Source organism: Harpegnathos saltator, unplaced genomic scaffold (assembly GCF_003227715.2).
Source record: "Harpegnathos saltator strain DR-91 unplaced genomic scaffold, Hsal_v8.6 scaffold340, whole genome shotgun sequence".
Taxonomy (NCBI): Eukaryota; Metazoa; Arthropoda; class Insecta; order Hymenoptera; family Formicidae; genus Harpegnathos; species Harpegnathos saltator.
Window position 1 is genome coordinate 31,275 of NW_020230140.1, and position 23,726 is coordinate 55,000.

Consider the following 23,726-nt stretch of genomic DNA (forward strand, 5'->3'; position numbering starts at 1 on the left):
TCAACGGTTTACTCCGGCATGTAAGGAGCATTCTTCCCTAATCCAAATTTCGTCCGAGGATCTCGCCACTTTTTTCCGAGTGCGTAAAGTTTTTACGTTTTTTCTCGAGAGAAGAATTTCACCCAAACGAGCAAAAATCACGATTGATTTTTTAACGTTGATGGAATCTTTCTTGAATGTGAGGGATATGTTTCGCAGATACACGCGCGATTTATAGCGGAATCCTCAATCTTCCAAATTACGTGCGAGTTGCCGTAACGAGCGTTCTTTTTCAGTCGGGCAAAGGATATCCGACCATTTGTTTCATGATCTCTTCAAACGAAAATCAGGAATTTTTTCCGGAAGGAAATGAGCTCGCGATGCTCTTCAATAGAGCACGAATCTGTACTTTCGCGACATATCACCATCGACATCGCAGATCTGAACCGTATTCTCGAGCGTAGATCCTTCTTTGTCTTCGCTCAACGAGCGAATTCATACGTCATTTTCTTCGACGATTAATCATTGGGCATTGAATATACTGAGACTCACGTTACCACAGCTTTTCTAAACGCTTCTCGAGGATCAATTACGCCGCGCAAAATGTTTCCTCACTGAACACGATTAATACGATGAGTCGTCGTGATTCCTCTCGCGACGACTTCACGCTGTGGAGTTTCTCGATCTACAGATCCACGTCTCGTGTAGCTCACACGAGATGTTTCTCGAGATGAAAGATTGTTCGTGAATACCGAGTAGATCGCACATAATTTTCACTTCCGCAACACCATGGCGGTCACTTCAGGTTTCGTCCATCTTTCTCTTTCTCTCTCTCTCTCTCTCTCTCTCTCTCTTTCTCTATTTCTTTCAAAGTGCAATGTCAGTCTTTTTCAGCCAACCCACGATCGCTCAACAAGTCCATCGGCGGTCAGTACTGAAGTCAATTCACTCATTGTTGCGCAATTTTAAACACATGGACCATGTACATCTTTCTTGAGTATAATCCAATCTTACCCGTTTACATGTTTCTCCTCTGCCTTGTTATTCGAGTGTTTTCATTTACCTGAGTGCAAACGCGAGTGCGAGAGTGAGCGCAACATTTTGGGGGCTACATGGTTCTCCGCGTTTCCACTTCTCAATGGCGAGTGCCACGTTCTGCCTGTTTGTGCTCCGACCATTCCGGCCAGTGGCATTTGCGCGATTTTTCTTCCGATGAGTCCACCCACATGCTGTCCTGTTCCACTCTTCCGGGTTAGATTCAGGGCCAAATGTAGTCTCTTCTCTATCTATATAACACTCGTCGACAAGTCCGCCGGATACAGCTGGGTCAACTGGCAGCCAACACGGGCTTTTTACCGTGAACCCGAAACATGTCTGTCTTCTTGTTGTCACGTATAAACTCACATCTTTTCACCAAGTCGCGTGATATCTCACATCAAGGTAGCTATCACAACCTGAGGCATCACAATCTCCACTTTTCAACCGTTTACATCGAAACGATCATACGTCTCTTGGTTCCTATCAAGGATTAGCGATGAATCACAACCGAGCACGACTTCTTCTCTTTGTCGAGGTGCGCAGATCCATGTCACTCCACTGTGCGTAAATTTCTCTCACTTAATTCGACCGCGATTATAATTGAGTGGTAATTTTTTTCCACGGTGGCTGACACACGGAGATACGTTTTTCAAATTCGTGGTACGACGATCCACGAGCCCGCGGACGAACGAGCGAAGGAGGAATTCGAGCGGAAACGACGCGGTAACCTAGTTTCCAGCGGGAGCGCCGCTCCTCCCGGCATGCAGCGCGTAAAAATGGCTCCAGCAGCAGCAGCAGCAGTAGCAGCAGCAGCAGCAGCAGCAGCAGCAACAGCAGCAGCAGCAGCAGCAGCAACAGCAGCAGCAGCAGCAGCAGCAGCAGCAGCAGCAGCATCAGAAGCAGCAGCAGCGGCAGCAGCAGTAGTAGCAGCAGCGACAGCAGCGTTGGAATATCGGGACGTCGTGACTTCTCGGGACGGCAATGAGAGCGCGAAAAAATGCTCGCTGGGTCCCAGCTGATTCGTAGCACCGTGCAGCAGTGTCGCGTTTCGTCGATTCGTCACCCGGATACCATTCCAGTCTCTCTACCCAATTACCGGAAGTTCTCTCGCGACAACTATATCGTGAGACAAAGTGAGATGGAGAAAGAGCGAGGGGCGGAGAGAGGAGCGGTCATCCTGAAGGAAGACTGTCTCTAGATCCCCCAACAGGTCCTGCGAAAAACCCGATTCCTCTGCGAGAATAACCTCCGCGCAAGCAAAATGGTGGACGGCACTCCCGAGAGCCAACTCGCACCTCCACTCAGCTCAGTTTCCGCCCGATTGAACTTCCTGCAATGTTGCAAATCACTTGCACGGTCACTTTCGAAGAATAATGTATCCGCGCGCCCGTTAAGAGGCGCGAATAAAGATTCTCCGAGGTTCACTCCCGAGAAGGAGACGCGTAGCCCTTCGAAATGGACTTTCCGCACCGCTTCCACTTCGACGCGCGATTCTCACTCCGATGCGTGCGTGCGTGCACGCGCGCGCGCGCGCGCGGCCGCGCGCGAACAAGAACCCTCTTACGCTCACACTTTCTCAAGCTCAACACGCTCGGTGTCGAGCGTATTCCTTCTAGCCGCTGCCGACCGCCTTCAGCGTCGTGGATGGGCCCGTGGGGCTTGTCGGCAGCGTCGGCAAAATCCTCGCCGAGAGCATTCCAGGTAGGGTGGATCGCACACGTCGCGCCATCTGGCGACTTCGCGGTATACACAACCTCTCGTCATGGCGGCCGGACCAACCCCCGAGTCAATAATAGGGCCAGCGAACGCAAATGTCGAGACCGTGGCGTGTACGCGGTATCATGTAGAATAACATCATTTCCTTAACGAACACGCGGCGAACACGGATGTCGTGGCTGGTACTCTTTGTAAGGATGCTGAGCACTTCGGAGTCACCCTTGCCTGCCTTCGTTCTCGTTTCTTTCTTTCCTCTTTTTTATCCACACGCGATCACGACGCGGGGCCACCCTCTTCAAGGTACTCGGGCGGCTGCGCGATTCGCACTGAGCGCACCCCCGCATGAGAACTGAGAGGGTGCGAGCAGTGGCCAGGGGTGTGACTAGAAACTCTGGAAGTTCATACTTCCGATAATACCCGCATCTTTCGTGTCGCAATAAATTTCCGTATTTAGCTGTTGCTCACGTGAAGATAAGAAGTTCCTCGGCTCTTCTCCACGGCGTCCGCGGTAAATAAAAAAAGTCTGCAAAATCTCGCTTATGTGGTGCGACATTTTTCTCTGCTTATTTTCTATATGCATTAAACAAATATTTATTTATTGTACTGTTATTATTTTATTGATAACTTGTGTACGCTAAGTATATGTAGTATATATATTGTATATATATATATATATATTGTGTGGCACGTATGTGTGTGTATATATATATATATATATATATATATATATATATATATAGTGTGGAATATTTATAGCAATTAAAGCGATTATAGCGAGTAAAGTCATTATCGATAAAGTTTGTTTCATTCCTCTAAGTTATTACAAACGGAACCCTGAAGACGAGCTCCTGTCGAGATTGCACGAGCATCGTCGGAAATACGCGATACCTGCAACGAAACGTCCCGATGCTTTCACGGACGCGTCGCGCAGATTTTAGGGATTTTTCTGGATAGTGCGGAGGTGGCAAGAGGACGAAGAGAAGAAACAACGGAATGAGAACGGGCGGGCAAGAGAGGATTATTTTGTTGCTGGTATTGAATATGAATAATCAGAGAATGTATCTACACGAGGGGGTGGTTTTTGGAGAGTTATAATGTTTTGACTGAAAACGAAAGAATGCAAGCGGTCGTAAAGAAAAAATACGAAATATGAAATTATGAAAGAAAATTAACCGCAGCTTTGTGACAAGTTAAATATTTACGAAGTAATTATACGAATTTTGTTTAGGGAAATTATGAGAATTATAAAAAGAAAAAAAAATAGGTCACCATGTTGCGTTACCAATTTGATAAGATAAAATAAGATCAAATAAGATAAAATAAGCGCGAAAAACTGTGAGATCGTTATAACTGAAACACAGCGGGTCGAATATATTAGAGATAAATGTTGAAGAATTTTTCAAACTATTTTATATTAAACTAGATTTAATTTGATTTATATCCCGATATGCAGCTATGTTGTATTAATCTAATACGAATATGTCCCTGAAGATGTAAAACGCTCGTGCGGTTATTTTCGCGTCGAGGCAATAAATTTACAAAGACCGCCGGAATTTCGGTATTTTCATTAGCTAGAAGCACTCGACGTGTTTTCGCGATAAGAATGCAATCGCCGTCAATCACTACTACGATTTCTAACCAATATTTGCGTGCCGCTGGGTATTTTCCCAAAACCAAAAGCCACCTCATCGTCTCAGGAACGGCTTTATGCATAAATAACTGTGCGTTCCTTTTCCGAAAAATTACTAGTAAGATATTCAATATCGTTGTTATTAGCTAATATTACTACAAAAATTATAAATAATAAGATGTCTGTAAATAATTAGAGTATATTTAAAAAATATCATATTAAAATTTCGGTTTATATATATATATAATATGTATATATATAATTATATATATATGTATATATATATATATATGTAATTATATACGCACGCACGTGCACGCGTGCGCCCATACACAACACACACACACACACATGCACGCACTCACGCACGCACGCACGCACGTACGCACGCACGCACGCACGCACGCACGCATGCACAAACACATACACACACACACACACAGTATTCTGAAAACTCTTTATACATTTTAGATGCTTCAACGTTTAAAAATATCTATATATAATTGTGTGAACTCGTGTGAACTATCTATCTAGAATTTAAAATCTACATTCTTATATGGAGTTTCATATTGTAAATTTACGATCATGAATTTAGATGTTTTAAATTTCACAGTTTAGAAATCTCGGAAATTTTATAATCTAATACATTCAAAACTCAAACTTTGTTATAATTTTTGTCATTCTATCTTTCGGAGATCTTTGAGAATTTGGATTTATATGACATTAGTCGTCCCTGATTATGCTTTTTGCAGATTGCCACTGTTGGAAATATACATGACTGAACGCGCAAATCATCAAATCACGCGGCACATAATGAAGCTATAAATAAGTCGCATCCTTATCGGAATGTAAATGTACTCACTTCGCTTCTTCCTCTTGCCTTGTAAGTACCGATCTCGAAGCTACAGGGGTCAGTCCGATTCCATCAGGACGCGTAATATGTGACTTACATCCTGCATATTTTGAAGAAAGATGTCTTGCACCAAGGATGCAGAAGTGCCCGACAAAAGGAAGATCACCGTTTGGCCGCAATGGCTGGCTGTCCTTACGAGTAAGCCCTTCATTGTTGCAACTAACTGCATTTAAAATAATATATATATATATATATATATGTATAATTGAGAAGTAAAAATATCTACGAACGATAAATCGATGAATTTTCTATTATTTAATAATCGCAGTAAATATATATGGGACGTTCCACGTTAAGTGGGACAAGTATCTGGGAAAAATTCATGAAGTCAAAATAAGATGCTTGAGGGCTTAAACTTTTCGTTTTTATGTGTAGTTTAAGAAGAAACGTGGCCTTTTGAAAAATTGAAAACGGCCGCACCAATATGACGGCTTGAGTAGATGAAAAACTTATAGTACTGAAAACTTTTATTGGGGACTTGAATAAGTTCTCGCTGTTTCTTCGTGAAAATGAATTTAAAAACATTAATAAAGAACATGTCATTGAAAGTATTGTCCATCGCTAGCCACTACTTTCTCCCATTTTTCTGGCAGCTTACGAATACCATGTCGAAAGAACGATTCATCTCTTGAGGTTATCCACGAATCGACCCATTTTTTGGCATCTTCATAAGAATGGAAGTGCTGCTCAGCCAGGCCATGAGTCATCGATCGGAACAAGTGGTAATCAGAAGGAGCAATGTCCGGTGAATATGGCGGGTGGGATAGGACTTCCCATTTGAGCGTTTCCAAGTAGGTTTTGATCGGTTTTGCAACATGTGGCCGAGCGTTGTCATGCTGCAAAAATTACTTTGTCATGTCTCTCCTCGTATCGAGACCGTTTTTCCTTCAATGCTCGGCTCAAACGCATCAATTGTAGTCGATAGCGATCTCCCGTGATGGTTTCGTTGGGTTTGAGGAGCTCATAATATACTACACCCAGCTGATCCCACCAAATACAGAGCATGAGCTTGGAACCATGGATATTCGACTTTGCCGTCGATGTTGATGCATGGCCGGGCTTACCCCACGATTTTATACGCTTCGGGTTATCGTAGTATATCCACTTTTCATCGCCAGTCACGATACGATGCAAGAAACCTTTCCTTTTCTGCCGTTGGAGCAGCGTGAAAAACGCGTGAAAAAACGCCATTCGACGTCTCTCGGCTTCAATTCGTACGGCACCCAATTTCCTTGCTTTTGAATCATTCCTAATGCTTTTAAACGTTTGGCAACTGTTGTGTGATCAACTAATGATTCTGCAAGTTCATTTTGCGTCTGACATGGGTCTTCATCGAGTAATGTTTCCAATTCTTCGTCAGTCAAACTTTTTCAGTGCGCCAGAACGTTCTTTATCTTCAACATCAAAATTATTATTTTTAAAGCATCTAAACCAATCTCTGCATATTGTTTCCGACAGAGCATGGTCGCAGTAAGTCTCCACAAGAATTCTATGTGCTTCAGCTGCAAATTTTTTTGAAAAAAGTAATGCAGTAAAATTCCCCGCAAATACTCTTTTTTTGGCACGAAATTCGACATGTTTAACGCTATGAAAAAATATGTTGTTTACGCTTCGGCGGAATAACATATATTGTCACTTCGAGCCTAATAGTGGAGCTTCACGATGAAATTGGCTGCAATATTGCCCGATACAGAAAGGCTAAGATAACACCATCTGTCGGGAAACAGCGAGAACTTATTCAAGTCCCTAATAATTCATTGATCAGGTGATTCAAAATTCATTCGATTTCCATGAAAATCGGTATCTCGGGGGTTTCGGGTCATTCATAAACATTCCGTAGTCAGGTGCCCGAAATTGAAAATGGCGAATCCAATATGACGGTTGTAGTGCATGAAGAATTGACTACAACGCTTAGATTCTTAATCGTGTGATCCGAAATTAATTTATTTTCCCATGAAAATAGGTATGTGGGAATTTTCCAGGGAGCATTTTTCGACAAGATTCTGAAAAAAATGTACGAACAATTAGAAAATACATTCTTTCCTAGATCATGCATTTTCACGAATCTTTATTTCGAAAAATATGAGTTTTCGTGAAAATAATGATAAAAGAACAGTCTGTTATTGTCTGATATTGTTGACAAATCATCTAGCACCCAGCTTTTCGACTCCAACATTTTGCGAATTAATATTCTCTTTATTCTTGACTCTTTGTTCTTATAATATCGTTTAACGTTATCTTTTACATTTCGTTTGAATATTACATGCAGTATAATTTGATCTACTTCTTGTTTGTCGAGGTAGAAAGCTCTCTGCGTTTTAAAGGGTTGAGACTGTCTCAAGATTGGCTTATGATTTTTCAACAATATCAGACAATAACAAACTATTCTTCTATCATTATTTTCACGAAAACTCATATTTTTCGGAATAAAGATTCGTGAAAATTCATGATCTCGGAAAGAATGTATTTTCCATTTGTTCATACATTTTTTTCAGAATCTTGCCGGAAAATGCACCCTAGAAAACTACCACATATCTATTTTCATGGGAAAAGAAATTAATTTCGGATCACACGATTAAGAATCTAAACGTTGCAGTCAATTCTTCATCCACTACAACCGCCATATTGGATCCGCCATTTTTAATTTCGGACACCTGACTATGGAATGTTCATGAGTGACTCGAAAACCCCCAGATACCGATTTTCATGGAAATCGAATGAATTTTGAACCACCTGATCAATGAATTAAATGTTTTCAATAAGTTTTTTATCTACTCAAACCGCCATATTAGTACGGCCATTTTTTAATTTTTCAAAACGCCACGTTTTTTCTTAACATAAAAACGAACATATAAAAATGAAAAGTTTAAGCCCTCAAGTCTTATTTTGATTTTATGAATTTTGCCCAGACACTTGTCCCACTTGACGTGGAACGTCCCATATATATATATATATATATATACAGTGTTTTTCAACAGTTTTTTGAAAATTTCTCGAGATAACATACAAGAATATGTATTGAAAAATGGGGGGTTCCATTTAAGAAATTGAAGGTGACCTTTACGTGATCTTGACAATGCTGTTCAAGGTCATATTAATATTATTATGTAATGCGTCACGTAAATATATGTAATGCGTAATGAGAATAGCATGTTACAAAAAGAAAATCGTTCAATAACATTTCTACTATTACACATGCATGATAGTTCTCGAGTCTCCGGTAACATGTCACGTTTTGCCTAATAGTTGGTTTGGAGGCTATTGTTAGTGGACTAGCAACTGGTTGGGCTTCCCCATATTTAGCACAATTAACATCGACTGAGGTGGACACTTCGTTAAGGCTAACCGACATCGAGGCGTCTTGGGTGGCATCCTTTCTAAGTCTTGGGCGTTTGATCGGAGCGCTTCTTGGTGCTTTTTGTCAAGGTAAGGTTCCATCACCATCGTTCTTTATCGAAGAAGAGATTCATCGATCAAAAGTTTCAGATTTAGCAAGGTGGATCATTTCATTTCGATTAGACTCGTTCTTTGAGTTTGTTTAATTTCTAGAGTCTATTTAGATTCGAAACAATTGAGATTCTCTTCCGGTTGAAAATATACGCGATATTTCGCGACCTAAGAACAAGCCAGCCACGACTCAGCGAAAATAGGAAACAAACTTTTGCGTCTTGACAGTAGAGGCGAAATATCGCGAACAAATAAAGCTGAACAATTCTTAAACCCATTTTGAAAGATGTATATTGAAGAGCCTTGAATCATCATGATCTCGATATTTTTAAAACTTTGTACATTTTTACGTTCTTCAAGTATATATATATATATATATATATATATATATATATATAGTATTCATATATATATATATACACACACATACACACAGGGTGTCTTAAAAATAACGGACCACCCTAATAACTTTTCAGTATTGAAGTTTCAAGGAAAATGATGAATAAAAGTTGTAAGGATTTAAGTGAGCTATCTTATGATGATCTTGACTTTGACCTTGACCTTTATTTCCAAGGTCATTTGAAGGTCAATTTGCGTTTTTTAAATGGGAAACCTTATTTTTTATGACACTGTTTTTTTCTACTAGTTAATTTGAACAACTTTTGTTAAAAACATTTTTCTATTTGTCTAATATTTTTTGAGATATTTGAGGAAAACTTGATAACTTTTTCAATATTTAACTTACGATATCTCGCTAACTATTTGTCGGAAGAAAAAGGGGTACTAGACTTTCTTGCTTTATTTAGTCTCAAGAATATATTGTTATAATAGCGCTTTGACTTTTGTTAACTTACTGACTTTTGGAAATTCCAAAATCATCAAATTAACAAAAATCAGGGCGCTATTGTAACAATATATTCTTGAACCTAAATAAAGCAAGAAAGTCTAGTACCACTTTTTCTTCCGACAAATAGTTAGCGAGATATCGTAAGTTAAATATTGAAAAAGTTATCAAGTTTTCCTCAAATATCTCAAAAAATATTAGACAAATAGAAAAATGTTTTTAACAACAGTTGTTCAAATTAATTAGTAGAAAAAAACTGTCATAAAAAATAAGGATTCCCATTTAAAAAACGCAAATTGACCTTCAAATGACCTTAAAAATAAAGGTCAAGATCAAAGTCAAGATCATCATAAGATAGCTCGCTTAAATCCCTACAACTTTTATTCATCATTTTTCTTGAAACTTCAATACTGAAGAGTTATTAGGGTGGTCCGTTACTTTTGGGACACCCTGTATATATGGAGATTTTTATCGGTAATATATTTATATGTATTGACCAGTATTAATTTCTACATTCTTGAAATCTCCATTCCTAATCCCAATCGTAATCCTAATCGTTCGTGACCTTTTGCTAGAAGATGTTTTCCTTCTTGCCACGCACTTCCCACATAGGATAATCTGAGAGACGCTTTAGCGCGAAAAAAACGAGGATAATAAATTGCTTCTCTTATCATTGAAGATCAAATCGCAGATCTGAGTTGTGGTGATCTTGTTCTCAGGATGACATGTCTTTAACACGTGTCACGACACAATCCTTCAGAGTTCATTGGACGAAAGAGAGTACTGCTGTTGTCGGGATTTCCGTTAGCCTCAAGCTGGATCTTCACCATCTGCGCCACATCGGTCACATGGATATACTGGTCCAGAATTTGCTCTGGGATCGGATCGGGCATAATGTGGCCCGCAATGTCTTTATATCTCGGCGAAATCGCTGATCCTGCCATTCGAGGCTCGCTGGTAATTTAGTTAACATAAGAAATTAAGGGAAAAAATCGCTCTTCTTATTTCTCCATATCGAGTTTCATTGCATAATTTTCTCGCTCTTTTATTTTTTCTTAAAATCTATGTGCAAGTCGTTGGGCAACATTTTTATGTCATAATTCTTTTTTTCCTATAGTATGAATTTTCGATCACATTATATAAATATTTCATGGATCATTTTTCATGAAATTTACATAAATCCCTGATGTTTCATTCTTCATTATTGCATTTTTAGAACTCTTATTATTCTTCTCCTCGATAAATTAAGGCGTTGTTTCCGGCGGGTCCTTTTTATATGTTACTTTCTATGTTACTCTGTTCTCTTTCGCACAAGTTCTTGAATCGTGTGTTTTTCAAAGAAGATTTTGAATAATCTCTTTTAGATATAAGAATCCTTTGAATATATATTGGGTTGGCAAATAAGTTCGTTCGGTTTTTGTTTCAGTGTAAGTTTCATGCGGATTCGCTTTTCTTTTCTCAGCGCTATCGTGCAAATCGAATACACATTTGAAAGGTTATGTTTCACTGTTTATGTTGTGCTATGTTTGGTTTGGCTAACATCAGTATTGTATGTGCTGCGTGAACATGGAAATAAATGACGTGCATTATCGTCTTTTGTTCTATTATTTTAAAACAGGCAAACGAGCTGCGGATGCTCATAAAAAGATATGCCGTGTGTATGGAGATAATGCCTTAACAGAATGTGTATGCCAAAAGTGGTATGCCAATTTCCGTTCTGGAGATTTCGACGTCAATGATGCGCCCTGCTCCGATCACCCGACCGAGATTAATTCAAATGACATTAAGGCTATAATCGAAGTAAATCCATCTTAATCGGTACGAGAGATTGCTACGATATTGAATATATCCCACACAAGCGTAGAAAAGCATTTGCATCAGCTGGGATACGTTTCTCGGCTTAATGTTGGATGCCGCATCAATTAACCGAGGCTAACTTGACCACACGCATATACATCTGCGATTCGCTACGGAAATGCCAAGAAAACGACCCATTTTTGAAACGAATGGTGACGGGTGACGAGAGAAATGGGTCGTTTATGATAATGTAATGTAAAAGCGTAAAAGATCATGGGGGCAGCGAGCCACCGCAAACAACCTCGAAGGCGGGATTGCATCCGAAGAAAATAATGCTCTCCGTATGGTGGGATTTCAAGGGTGTCATCTATTACGAACTGTTACCGTCAGGCAAAACGATTGATTCAACTATATACTGTTCGCAATTGACGAAATTGAACCAAGCAATCCGCACAAAATGTCCAGAATTGGCAAATCGCAAGTCGCTTCCATCACGACAACGCCAGACCTCATACGTCATACGTCATTGACCACTCGGAACAAATTGCTTCAGCTTGGCTGGGATGTTTTACCTCATCCTTCGTATTTACCGGATCTTGCCCCTTCCGATTATCATTTATTCCGGTTGCTGCAGAACTCTGTGAGCGGGAAAACCTTCAAAAATAAAGAGGCCGTTAGAAACTACCTGGATTAGTTTTTCGCCGATAAGCTCCAGATGTTTTACGAACGCGGCATAATGAAGTTGGTGGAAAGATGGCTAGAGGTCATCGATAAAGATGGCCAATATATAATTGATTAAAATTTATCTTTATCTTGTGTATCAAAAAATTGTGTTTTATTCTACTCTAACAAATCGAACGAACTTATTTACCAACTCAATATATACACAGAAATAATACATTCAACCGAGACCGACAAAATTTGGAATGAGAACGAGTTAGAATTTAATTTTGATATCTTATTATTGATAATATTATTAGGTGTACAAATGAATAATCCAAATTACTTTAAGCAGTTATGAAATCAATTTTAAATTGAGTAGATTTTCCCGCTCTTTTGTGATTATGCAATGTTGACATATAGCTATTAAAAAGAACATAGTTTGGCGAAAGGCCCAACATAACCTTCAAAAGTATTGAGTTCAGTACAGTCGAAAATGGCAACAGATAAGGTGCATATCTGACACTGCATTCTTTACGAATTCCAACAAGGAAAAAATGCTGCAAGAGCGTGCGAATCGATTTGTTCCTTTCTCGGTGAACGTGTTGTATCGTACGATGTGTGCGCATTTTGGTTGAAACGGTTTAAAAGCGGTAATTTCAGTCTAATCGACAAACAACGTCCTGGAGGTCCTCCGAAGTGCGATAATGATGATTTGGAACAACTGCTCGCTGAGAATTCGGCACAAACACAAAAAGAGCTTGCAGAACAGTTGGGAGTAATGTAGCAAACGATTTCCAAACGCCTACATGAGAAAGATCCAGAAAGAAGGAAAATGGGTTCCGCATGAACTCACTGAAACCAACAAAAATCAACGAATGGCAGCGTGTCTTTCTCTTCTCAATAAGCGTCGAAAGTCTTTCTTTCTGGAAAATCGTTACGGGCGATGAGAAATGGATACTCTATGACAATCCGAAACGCAGAAAGTCATGGGTAAATCCCGGCGAATCATCAAAATCGGCCGCAAAACGCAATCGCTTTGGAAAGAAGGTTCTTCTCTGCATTTGGTGGGATATCAAGGGCGTGATTTGTTATGAGTTATTGGAACCGGGTGAAACAGTTACTGCGGACCGCTACCAATGTCATTTAATCTGCTTGAGTCAAGAATTGGAACGAAAACGCCCGTATACTGGCAAAGGAGAACGTCCAGTGAAATTGTTGCATGACAACGCCAGGCCACACATTGCTTTCAATACAAAAGACATCATAATGAGTCTTGGCTGGGACGTCTTGCAGCACGGCCGGCGTATTCACCAGACATTGCTCCATCCGATTACCACTTGTTCCGGTCGATGCAACACACCTTATCCGATATGCACTTCCAATCAGTGGATGAGATCCGAAAATGGCTTGACGACTTTATCGTGTCCAAAAACGTAACATTTTTCCGAGATGGAATTCATCAGCTGCCTGAAAGGTGGCTTAAAGTTATAGAAAGCAACGGCGAATATTTTGATTGAACAATTTAATTTACTTTCTTTTAAAATAAACCTTGAATGTAGCTAAAAAAATTGGATTATTCATTTGTACACTTAATAGTATATACAGCGGGTTCTCATATGATAAAGGATATTAAAGCATGTAGCGGTAGAAACGAGGTCGCTCGCGAGGTTACGGCCACCATTCGGGGTTCGGCCGATACTTTCAATATTAAAACTTCATTATCTTCTCCCAGGATAATTAAAGCAGGTTACAAGAAGAACGACGGAAACACCGATTATGGATTAAAGTGTAATGCTATTACATTATAAACTATTAATTTTTAATAGTTAGGAATGTTAATATTAATTGTTGAAGCAATTAATTGGTCAGTGTTAACAACACAATGACCATAAAAATACTCTTCTTTCACCATTAATATTCCGTTCTCCGTGATCTGTCGCTGTGTCCTTTTAATTATCTCATGATTTGCTATATGTATTTACCAATCTTCGTAACAACGGCGATGGAAGCTTCAAAACGATAACATGACGACATCACGTCTTCAGATAGCCATGAACGTAAACGCGGCGTCAGTGGGTCTGTTCTTGGGCAATGCAATGGGTCCTTATCTGTCCATGGAGATGTTCGCTTACGTGAGTCTCGTGCCGAATATCCTCTTTGTGGTTCTCTTCAGTCTGATACCTGAGTCACCCTATCATTATGCCCTTCACGGCGATATTGACGAAGCCGAGGCATCTCTCAAGTGGTTCCGACGAGAGTCTGACGTCAAGGCCGAATTGCAGGAGCTCCAGGATTTCGTCAATGGTGCCAACACTAGTACTTTGACGAAACTTAAAGAATTTCTGCTACCAGGTATCTCTGAAGAGTAAAGAATCGCTCGAACGCGTCTTCAATGTAATATCCGAAATATTCTTTTTCTTTCCTTTCTTCTCTTTAATTTTGATAAGCAACATTTTCTTCATAATAGATGCGATTTTTGTTCGAAGGAAATAAAGATCTAAATTTCTAATATATATATACATATATATTAGAGATGTATGATATATATCCTTCTCTCTATTTTTTGAGAAAACTTATAATTGTAAGATTCAATAATATGTAAACGTTCCAAAAATGTACATTTTCAAAGAGCCATATGTTCTAAAAAAGGTTCGAAATTTCAAAGAAATGAAGAGTTCCTGAAGAAAAATAAACTCATATTGCATAATTAACTGACCTTAATGTGTAAAATCTGATGAATTAATTAAAATCGATATCTTTGGTTTTGTTCTAGCGAACTTGAAGAACGCCATGATTATGTTCGGCTTGAACATCTTTGTGTATGCGAGCGCATACAGCACGCTAAATTCCTACGCGGAGATTATCTTGATTAACAGTGAAGTAAGCGTCACTCCGTCGATTGTGGTGATGGTGCTGGGTCTTTCTACGATTGTCGTCGGTTCTACCGTCACCTTGGTAGTGGACAGGTTCGGGCGAAAGAATCTTTTAATAGTCTCCAGCTTCGGCGTTGCTGTTTCGCTCGTTGTTCTCGGCTTGCACTTCTATCTTCTCTCCTTGGGTTTAAATCCTGAGATACTGACGTGGTTGCCGATTACATCTTTGCTGTTCTTCAACATTTTCGCGTCTTACGGCTTAATGCCGGTACCTAGTACTCTCTTGAGCGAAATGTTTCCAGCGAATCTCAAGAATTTAGCATCGCTTTGCATCGCCTTGGGAAACGCGCTATTTGCCTTCATGTTTGCCAAGACCTATCAACCTTTCATCGATGTGGCTGGAGAAACAATTGTCTTCTGGTGTTACGGGCTTTTCGTATTATTAGCCGTGCCCTACGTGTGGTATTTTATTCCCGAAACGAAAGGCAAGAGCTTATTGGAGATTCAACAGACCATCAAGCAATAGGGTGTCGCGAAGGACCGGAAACTATCGAAATCGACTTTGATAAGAAGTTGAAATGTTGATGAAGAAGTGAAATATCGATTATAAACGAATCTAAGAGAAATTCGGCTAAGAATTTATAATAAAAAAAGCATGAGAGAGAGAGAGAGAGAGCCTTGAAGTATCTAATATATAAATTCAAAGTTTCAAGCATGGATTAGGAATTTGGATATTGGAGGATCTCTGGAACTTGAGATTAAATTGTTAAGCTGATACACTGGTTTCTAAAATCCTGATTATAATTTACAATTCGAAATTTATGCAATAAGTGATACTTTATAAATTGAATTGTTGATATTTGTTTTTTAAAATATAGTGTAATAGACACACATATACACACACTGCGCAATATATAACTTACATATACGCGCGCGGAGTGTGATTACTTTAAATTAATATTGTTATTTAAATCTGACGCGTTATTTAGGTGAACATAACACATAAAAAATCTTGTTGGTGACATTAATATTAAAGAATATCAGGCTCTTCTACCTCACGATTTAATTCACCTTTCTTATTTAATCTCTATTATTTTCGTGACTTCTATCAATATAATTTCTTTATAAATACATATTACACATATATACATATAACATACATCGTTTTCATAAAATAATATGTTATTGATAGTAGTAAAAAAATAATAATTGGTTCACAAAATAATTCGAGAACCTTATAAAATTATAGGGGTTTGTTCTTATTCGCAAATCTACAATTATAAATATATTTTTATACTGCTTTGCACTAGTTCTCTTTTCTTCGTTCTTCTACCAAGTTTCAATTATATAGCTGTTTTTGTTTAAGTTTCGAAAGTATACGTCAGTTTTTAGAGAAAGAACAGACCTTATAAATAATTGTAGCTGATGTATGATCATAACTACTCGATTGTGGATGTAATTATATATATAATCGGTCTAAAAACAAATGATAATTTTACCAACACAATGATAACCTTACAATTAATTGATTTCGATTACGTTATCGATCCGACAATATGAAATCACTATCAACATTTCTAAAATATTCTATATTCTCCTCAAGTCGAAGATTATTAGTTCGACTTTTACACGGTATGTATTTTCATGAACATGTTATTGTTATCATCTTCATCATGAATATAACAGTAGTAAAAGAAGGTATTTCTAGCAACAAAATACATTTCTTGCCTAGCACTTCTTGACCTAGCATCGCGATAATAATGATGTATTTCATAAAAGATGTATCAATGGGTTAATTGCGAATATGCAATCATTTTAACCAGTTTTTAATTTCGAATAAATAATGAGCGTAGTATGTTTCTGTCATAACATCTCAACGCCACATATTCGTCATTTTGCGATATCTTTTAAATAAATAGAAAATGATATAGAAAGAAGAAACAAAACCATGATAAAACATAAAACACGTACAAAGCGAGGAGTAAGAGAACAAATTTACTTGCGATTTTGCTTTATTCTTTTAAAACAGACACGATAGCGGAAAAGGATGTGTAACACTATATTTCTTAACCATTGAAAAGGCTACGATTTCATGTTCGGTGCAAAATATCAGAAATTGTTTTCGACCTCAGATTTGTATTATCGTTTAGCATACTAGTTACACACGACACTCGTGTATCAGAACACACTATCACCAAACACGCTATCGTCAAAAGGGTATCGTTAATTATATATGAATGTAACATGAGTGATCTTGTACAATTGAATAACACTACGCATAGATGATCCCGAGTGACCTTGACATTAATTAATTTTTATCGATTTACTTCTTACACATCCCATATACTGATTTTTTAGACTGCAACTAGCTGCACCGTTCAAATATCATAGCGAATCAACTGGTTCGGGTCGAAAGAAACAATATGAGACGCGAGAGACACGAAATTCAAACACACGCCGCCATTACGGCTACAGGACTAAAGGCTCGTCTACAATAGTTGTAAGAGTAAAGGCTCGTCTACATTAGCTATAAGAGTAAGACTGTTAGGTTGCAAGACACGAAATGAAATATTTTCATTTGCTGACAGCTTACGTTACAGCCTTACAGCCTTACTCTTACAGCTATTGTAGACGAGCCTTTAAGGTCATTCTACAATACGTGTCGTAAGTTGTAAGCCGTAAGAATTGACGAATCACAGTCGATTATTACAAAAATAATCGGCTATAATTGGTCAGTTCTTACGGCTTACAACTTATGACACGTATTGTAGAATGTTCTTAAGGCTGTAAGGCTGTAACGTAAGCTGTCAGCGAATGGCTGCATTATTGTCTGTGATTAGAGCATTCTTTTAGATTCTTCATAGACCCAGAAGTATTTACCAATCAGGAGCGAGAATCACTAAGCGCTCACTGATCATTTTGTTCTTCTGAACGCGGCCATTGAAAATATTTCATTTCGTGTCTTGCAACCTTACAGCCTTACTCTTACGGCTAATGTAGACGAGCCTTAAAGGCCCATCTACAATGGCTGCAAGAATAAGGTTGTAATCGTAAGCAGTAAGAAATGGACCAACTATAATCGATTATTCTTATAATAATCGATTGTAGTTGGTCTATTTCTTACTACTTACGCTTAGAACCTTATTCTTGCAGTCATTGTAGATGGGCCTTAAGGCTCGTCTACATTAGCTATAAGAGTTAGGGCCAGATCACAGACTTCTGCATAACGCATAATACACAACGCATAAGAGAATCAACCAATTAGAGTTCTTCATTTCTCTCCTCAGAACAGAAATGAAGAATTTTGATTGGTTGATTCTCTTATGCGTTATGTATTATGCGTTAAGCGTGGTCTACAATGGCCGTAAGCAGTAAGAAGAAAGCGTGAACAGTAATACCTCGTTTGCAATAGAAGTCATAGAGTCGTAAGTTGTACAAATTGACCAATCGCGGTCGATTATTTTTCTCTTACCGGACTATGATTGGTCAATTTGTACGACTTCCGACTCTATGACTTCTATTGTAGACGAGGTATAAGAAATGGACCAACCACAGTTGATTATTTTTGTCATAATCGACTGTGATTGGTTTATTTCTTACCGCTTACGCTTACTTCTTACTGCTTACTGTCATTGTAGACGACACTTTAAAGCGTGGTCTACAATGGCCGTTTTACAATGGTCTACAACAGAGCTGGCCACGATCTGCACATTTCGGGCGAAATTCAGTAGGTGACGCCTACCGTCCCCCTCGCACCGCTCCGCGCTCAGCGGCCGGGGCGACAGTCGCGGTACACTCAGGCCCGTCGCTGTATAAGAAATCAGCTGGGGCGTCACATTATCATTAAAATTGTTTCCTCGTTTAATAATCACGTTAAAATAAATGTTTATGCATTATATATGTATGTATGTATGCATATATATATATATATATATGTATGTATTAAACACGTAAGCATATATATTTTAAAGTAATTATTAAAGGAGGAAACAATTTTAATGATAATGTGACGCCTCAGCTGATTTCTTATACAGCGACGGGCCTGAGTATACCGTGATCGTCACCCCAGCCGCTGAGCGTGGAGCGGTGCGAGGGGGACAGTAGGCGTCACCTACTGAATTTCGCCCGAAATGTGCAGATCGTGGCCAGCTCTGGTCTACAATACCACGTTTTAAACGTGGTCTACAATGACAGTAAGCAGTAAGAAGTAAGCATAAGCGGTAAGAAATAAACCAATCACAGTCGACTATGACAAAAATAATCAACTGTAGTTGGTCCATTTCTTACTGTTCACGCTTACTTCTTACTGCTTACGGCCATTATAGAACACGCTTAAAGGCTATGGGCCTGAGCACAGACTTCTGCATAACGCATAATACATAACGCATAAGAGAATCAACCAATCAGAGTTCTTCATTTCTGTCCTGAGGAGGGAAATGAAGAACTCTGATTAGTTTATTCTCTTATACGTTATGTATTATGCGTTATGCAAAAGCCTGTGCTCTTGCCCTATCACACACACTTTCCGTAAGACATAACAGTAAGGTTTCGACCAATCGTGTTATTTGTTTTGGTTACGGTTACGAACGGTCGAATCGAGTCATGTGATTGATCGAAATCTGTTATATCTTACGGAAAGTGTGTGTGGTGACTTTAAGTGAATGCCGTGCTGTCATGTGATTATTATAGCAAGTCTTTAGTTCGCATCCATTGGATGTGGTTCCTGTAATTACGCATATTTTTTGATCGTGGGGACTGCGTACGCATTGTCCTTGTTTTTCTTTTACTTTCATATTACTGGAAAATGGCGTATAGACAAAGCTAAATGCAGTCCGGAGTCATATATTGAACTGAACTGAACTGAACTGATTATTATAGCATAGCGCGCGAATTCTCTATTTGTTACAAATAGAGAATGTACGGCTAAACAACTATATAGTTATAATGCTTAATTCTAAAACTTTTAATACGAAGTAGTATAATTACCATTTGTGGAATATCAATATAATTTTGATGAATGCAAATTTGAATATTAATGATACCGGCTTTAACTCTCTCTCTCTTTCTTTCTCTCTCTCTCTTTTTCTCTTTCTCTCCATCTCCCCCTTTTTCCCCATCAAACTTACTTACTCTCTCTCTCTTCTCGCTCTCTCCCTCTCACTCACTCATTCTCAATATTGGCTTCAGGTTCAAGCATCTGTTAAGGGGATGCTGGAGTCGTCAACGAACTTGCAAAGCGTCGATAACGTAGAGGCGATCGTCGAAAAGTAGGGAACGTTATCATCTGTTATCGACGTTAGTGAATTTTGGTACACATATGTGTATATATATTTACATAGTATTTATATAGTAAAGAAAATTGCCGGATAAGCGCTGATGCGATTACGCTATCCTTTCATCGCATTTTTCCATATATATCTTTTCTCACAGACTTCGGACAAATGTGTGTGTGCTGCATTGTCATTTCGACTTTTCTACACACAGATCTTATATGAATGTGAATGCGACGCTGTCGATATTTGCTTTCTCTCCGAAATGTGCATTTGGCTGTTGCTTTTCGGATTCTTCGATTCGCTGATGTATATACAGTGTAACATAATAAAGAATAACTTGAGCATTATTAGAATAACTTGAATATTATTACACGAAAATGATTCTTCAGAAACAGTAGGCTTGCTTGTTTTCATGTAAATCGGTTTTTCACTTTATCGTATCAGCGACTTCTTTTTGTCAAATTTACGTCGCACTAGCAGTCCGGAAAACGTTTTCGTACAGTGAATATTCCTGCCAAAATAAAGCGGAGTATTACAAATCATCCGAAGAAAGCGATAGGAAACTTGCAACATTTACGTCGCACTGAAAGTACGGAATTGAAAACGCTTTTGTACGGCAAATATTCCTGCCCAAAATAAAGTGGAGCAATAAAAAACATGTTAGAAATACGATGAGGAATTATTGTGAATAAAATACCGAACTTTCTTGCAAAGTTTACGTCGCACTGGCTGCATGGAATGAAAAAGACTTTCGTACAGTGAATATTTCTGCCAAAATAAAGTGGAATAATGCAAATCATCTCAGAAAAACGATGAGTAACTATTGTGATTAGGTCAACGAGTCCTTCTTGCAAAGTTTACGTCGTCCTGGCTGTACCAAATTGAGAAACCTTTCGCTTGGCATAATAAATATTCGTACGAAAATAAAAAGGAGTAATAAGAAACATCTTGGAAAAATGATGAGAAACTATTGCGATAGGACACCTGCTGTTTCTTGCAAAGTTTACGTCGCATTCGATGCGCCGAATTGAGAATTCTTTTCTAAAGGTTCTTTTATAAAGTACATGTGTGGGAATATGAAACGGAGCATTGCTCAATATGAAATTAATATTCTATATCGCCCTAGAAAACTTTATGTGTAATTGAAAATTTACGTCGCACTCACTGGACTGGATTTCAAATCCTTTTGCATGGCAATGTTTCGTTTCATTTTTGTACGTATTTTTACTTTACGAAAAAAACTTTGATAAAATGTGAGAGAGAGATGGTGAGAGAAAGAGAGTGTGTGTGTGTGTGTGTGAGAGAGAGAGAGTGAAAGAGACAGAGAGTATGAGAGAGAGAGAGAGAGAGAGAGAGAGAGAGAGAGAGAGAGAGAGAGAGAGAGAGAGAGAGAGAGAGAGAGAGAGAGAGAGAGAAAGTGTGAGAGAGGGAGAGTATGAGAGAGAGATTGTGTGAAAGAGAGTGTGTAAGAGAGAGAGAGAGAGAGTGAGAGACAGAGAAAGAAAAAGAGAGAGAGAGTGATTGAGGGAATAAGGGAGAGAGAGGGAGTGAGAGAGAGTGTGTGAGAGAGAGATTATGTGTGTGAGAGAAAGAATATCAGAGAGAGAGAGTGTGTGAGAGAGGGAGAGTATGAGAGAGAGATTGTGAGAGAGGCGGAGAGAGAGAGAGAGACAGTGAGTGTGAGAGGGAGACAGGGTGAGAGAGGGAGGGAGAGAGAGAGAGAGGGAGAGTGAGAGAGGAGTGTGAGAGAGGAGTGTGAGAGAGAGGAGAGTGTGAGGGAGAGAGTGTGAGAGAGTGAGAGAGAGAGAGAGAGTGTGTGTGAGAGAGAGAAAGAGAGAGAGAGAGAGAGGGAGGGAGGGAGAGAGAGAGAAAAAACAGTGTAATAAAAAATAAGGGTTTCCATTTAAAAAATGCAAGTTGATCTTCTAAATGACCTTGGAGGTCATGGCCAAGGTCAAATACAAGGTCACCATTAAGTCCGTTACTCGATTTTCTTCATCTTTTGTATTTAAAGTTTTTCATGAAAACTTGTCCTGCAAAGTTATCCGGGAGGTCCGGTATTTTTAAGACACTCTGTATATATTAGGTGGTTCGGAAAGTTCGTTTCAAATTTTTGAAATAAATTAAGAGCGCAATATTTTACACAAAGAGGGACTTTATTGAAGCAAATATGTACCGTTTTGTTCAACGACCTTGGCCCATCTTTCAGGAAGCTGCATGATGCCTTTGCTCCAAAATAAAGGTTTCTTATTGGCGAAGAATTTATCAAGATGACCTTTGAGGACTTTCAAAGACTCGAATTTCTTGTCCCGAAGAAAATTTTTTAAAGAAAGAAATAGATAGTAGTCAGATGGGGCAAGGTCGGGAGAATATGGAGGATGAGGAAGAACGTCCCATTCGAAGTCTAACAGCTTCCTACGGATAGACATTGCGACGTGAGGTCTGGCGTTATCATGATGGAAAACAATTCCACGTCTGTTGGCCAATTCAGGGCGCTTCCGTGCGATGGCAGTCTTCAGTTCATCCAGTTGAAGGCTGTACTTCGCCGCGTTGATGGTTTCGTTTGGTTGAAGAAGCTCATAATATACCACGCCCTTAAAATCCCACCAGATACTCAGAAGAACCTTTTTCGCGTGAAGCCCCGGCTTGGCCACTGTTTGCGTAGACGCGTCGTTGATTCCCCACGACCTCTTGCTGCTAACAATTGTATAGGACCCAACTTTCATCGCCTGTTATGTTCCTCTTCAAGAACGGTTCTTTTTGGTGCCGTTGAAGCAGCATATCGCAGACGTTCACACGTTCCAGCGACTGCCGTTCATTCATTTCGTGTGGCACCCACACATCCAGTCGACTTGAGAATCCTAGCTTCTTCAGATGGTCATGCACGGTGGAAACAGACATGTGCAGAGTGTCGGCGAGTTCTCTAACTGTCACTCTAGGATTTTCGTGCACGAAATCCATAAGAAGCGTTTCATCAACCTCCTGAGGCCGGCCTGAGCGAACTTGATCTTCCATGTTGAAATCGCCAGCTTCGAATCTTCGATACCATTTTCGAACTGTCTGGTGAGTGACGCAGGCATCTCCATATACTGAGAACATCTCATTCAGGGTCTGCGAAGCCGTGAAGCCACGTTTAAAGCAATATAGCATCACATGACGAAAATGAACTTTTTGGTTCTCCATTTTTCAAACTGATTTCTGACGAAATACGAGGGCGGTCCGATAAGTACTTAGCCTCACCGCCCGATGGCGCCACTATCGCAAGAGAAATTTACTATCGTGTAGTACATTCTCGTAGACGGCTACTGTCGAAATTTCAGCCGAATCGGACTCGTAGTTTTGTTTTGACCGCGTGTGGAAGCGGGCGTGCCGCGGATTTTAGAAAAATGGAAAAAGAGCAATATCGGTCGGTGATTCGATTCTTGTTTTTGGAAGGGAAATCGCGCAGCGAAATCAAAGAGCGCTTGGATGCTGTGTACGGCGACTCTTCTCCTTCAATGGCGACCGTCAAAAATTGGTTTAACGAGTTTCAACGTGGTCGCACGTCGGTTTT

The 23,726-nt window shown here is 39.3% G+C and overlaps 1 protein-coding gene across 1 annotated transcript; it reads left to right on the top strand.

Moving 5' to 3' along the window:
* The first annotated feature begins 5,229 nt into the window (after positions 1-5,229).
* Positions 5,230-15,961, top strand: LOC105184606 (facilitated trehalose transporter Tret1). The gene is made up of 5 exons (XM_011143499.3): positions 5,230-5,414; positions 8,523-8,702; positions 10,328-10,524; positions 14,073-14,379; positions 14,801-15,961. Exons 1-5 carry the CDS (start codon positions 5,336-5,338, stop codon positions 15,424-15,426), a joined length of 1,389 nt encoding a protein of 462 aa, XP_011141801.1. The 5' UTR covers positions 5,230-5,335; the 3' UTR covers positions 15,427-15,961.
* The last annotated feature ends 7,765 nt before the right edge of the window (positions 15,962-23,726 follow it).

Excerpts from the sequence above, each read along its gene's own strand:
- LOC105184606 (XM_011143499.3), top strand. The coding sequence starts at position 5,336 with ATGTCTTGCACCAAGGATGCAGAAGTGCCCGACAAAAGGAAGATCACC. Across the intron at positions 8,703-10,327 it reads TCTTGGTGCTTTTTGTCAAG|AGTTCATTGGACGAAAGAGA; the intron begins GTAAGGTTCCAT and ends ACAATCCTTCAG. Across the intron at positions 10,525-14,072 it reads CTGCCATTCGAGGCTCGCTG|ATAGCCATGAACGTAAACGC; the intron begins GTAATTTAGTTA and ends TCACGTCTTCAG.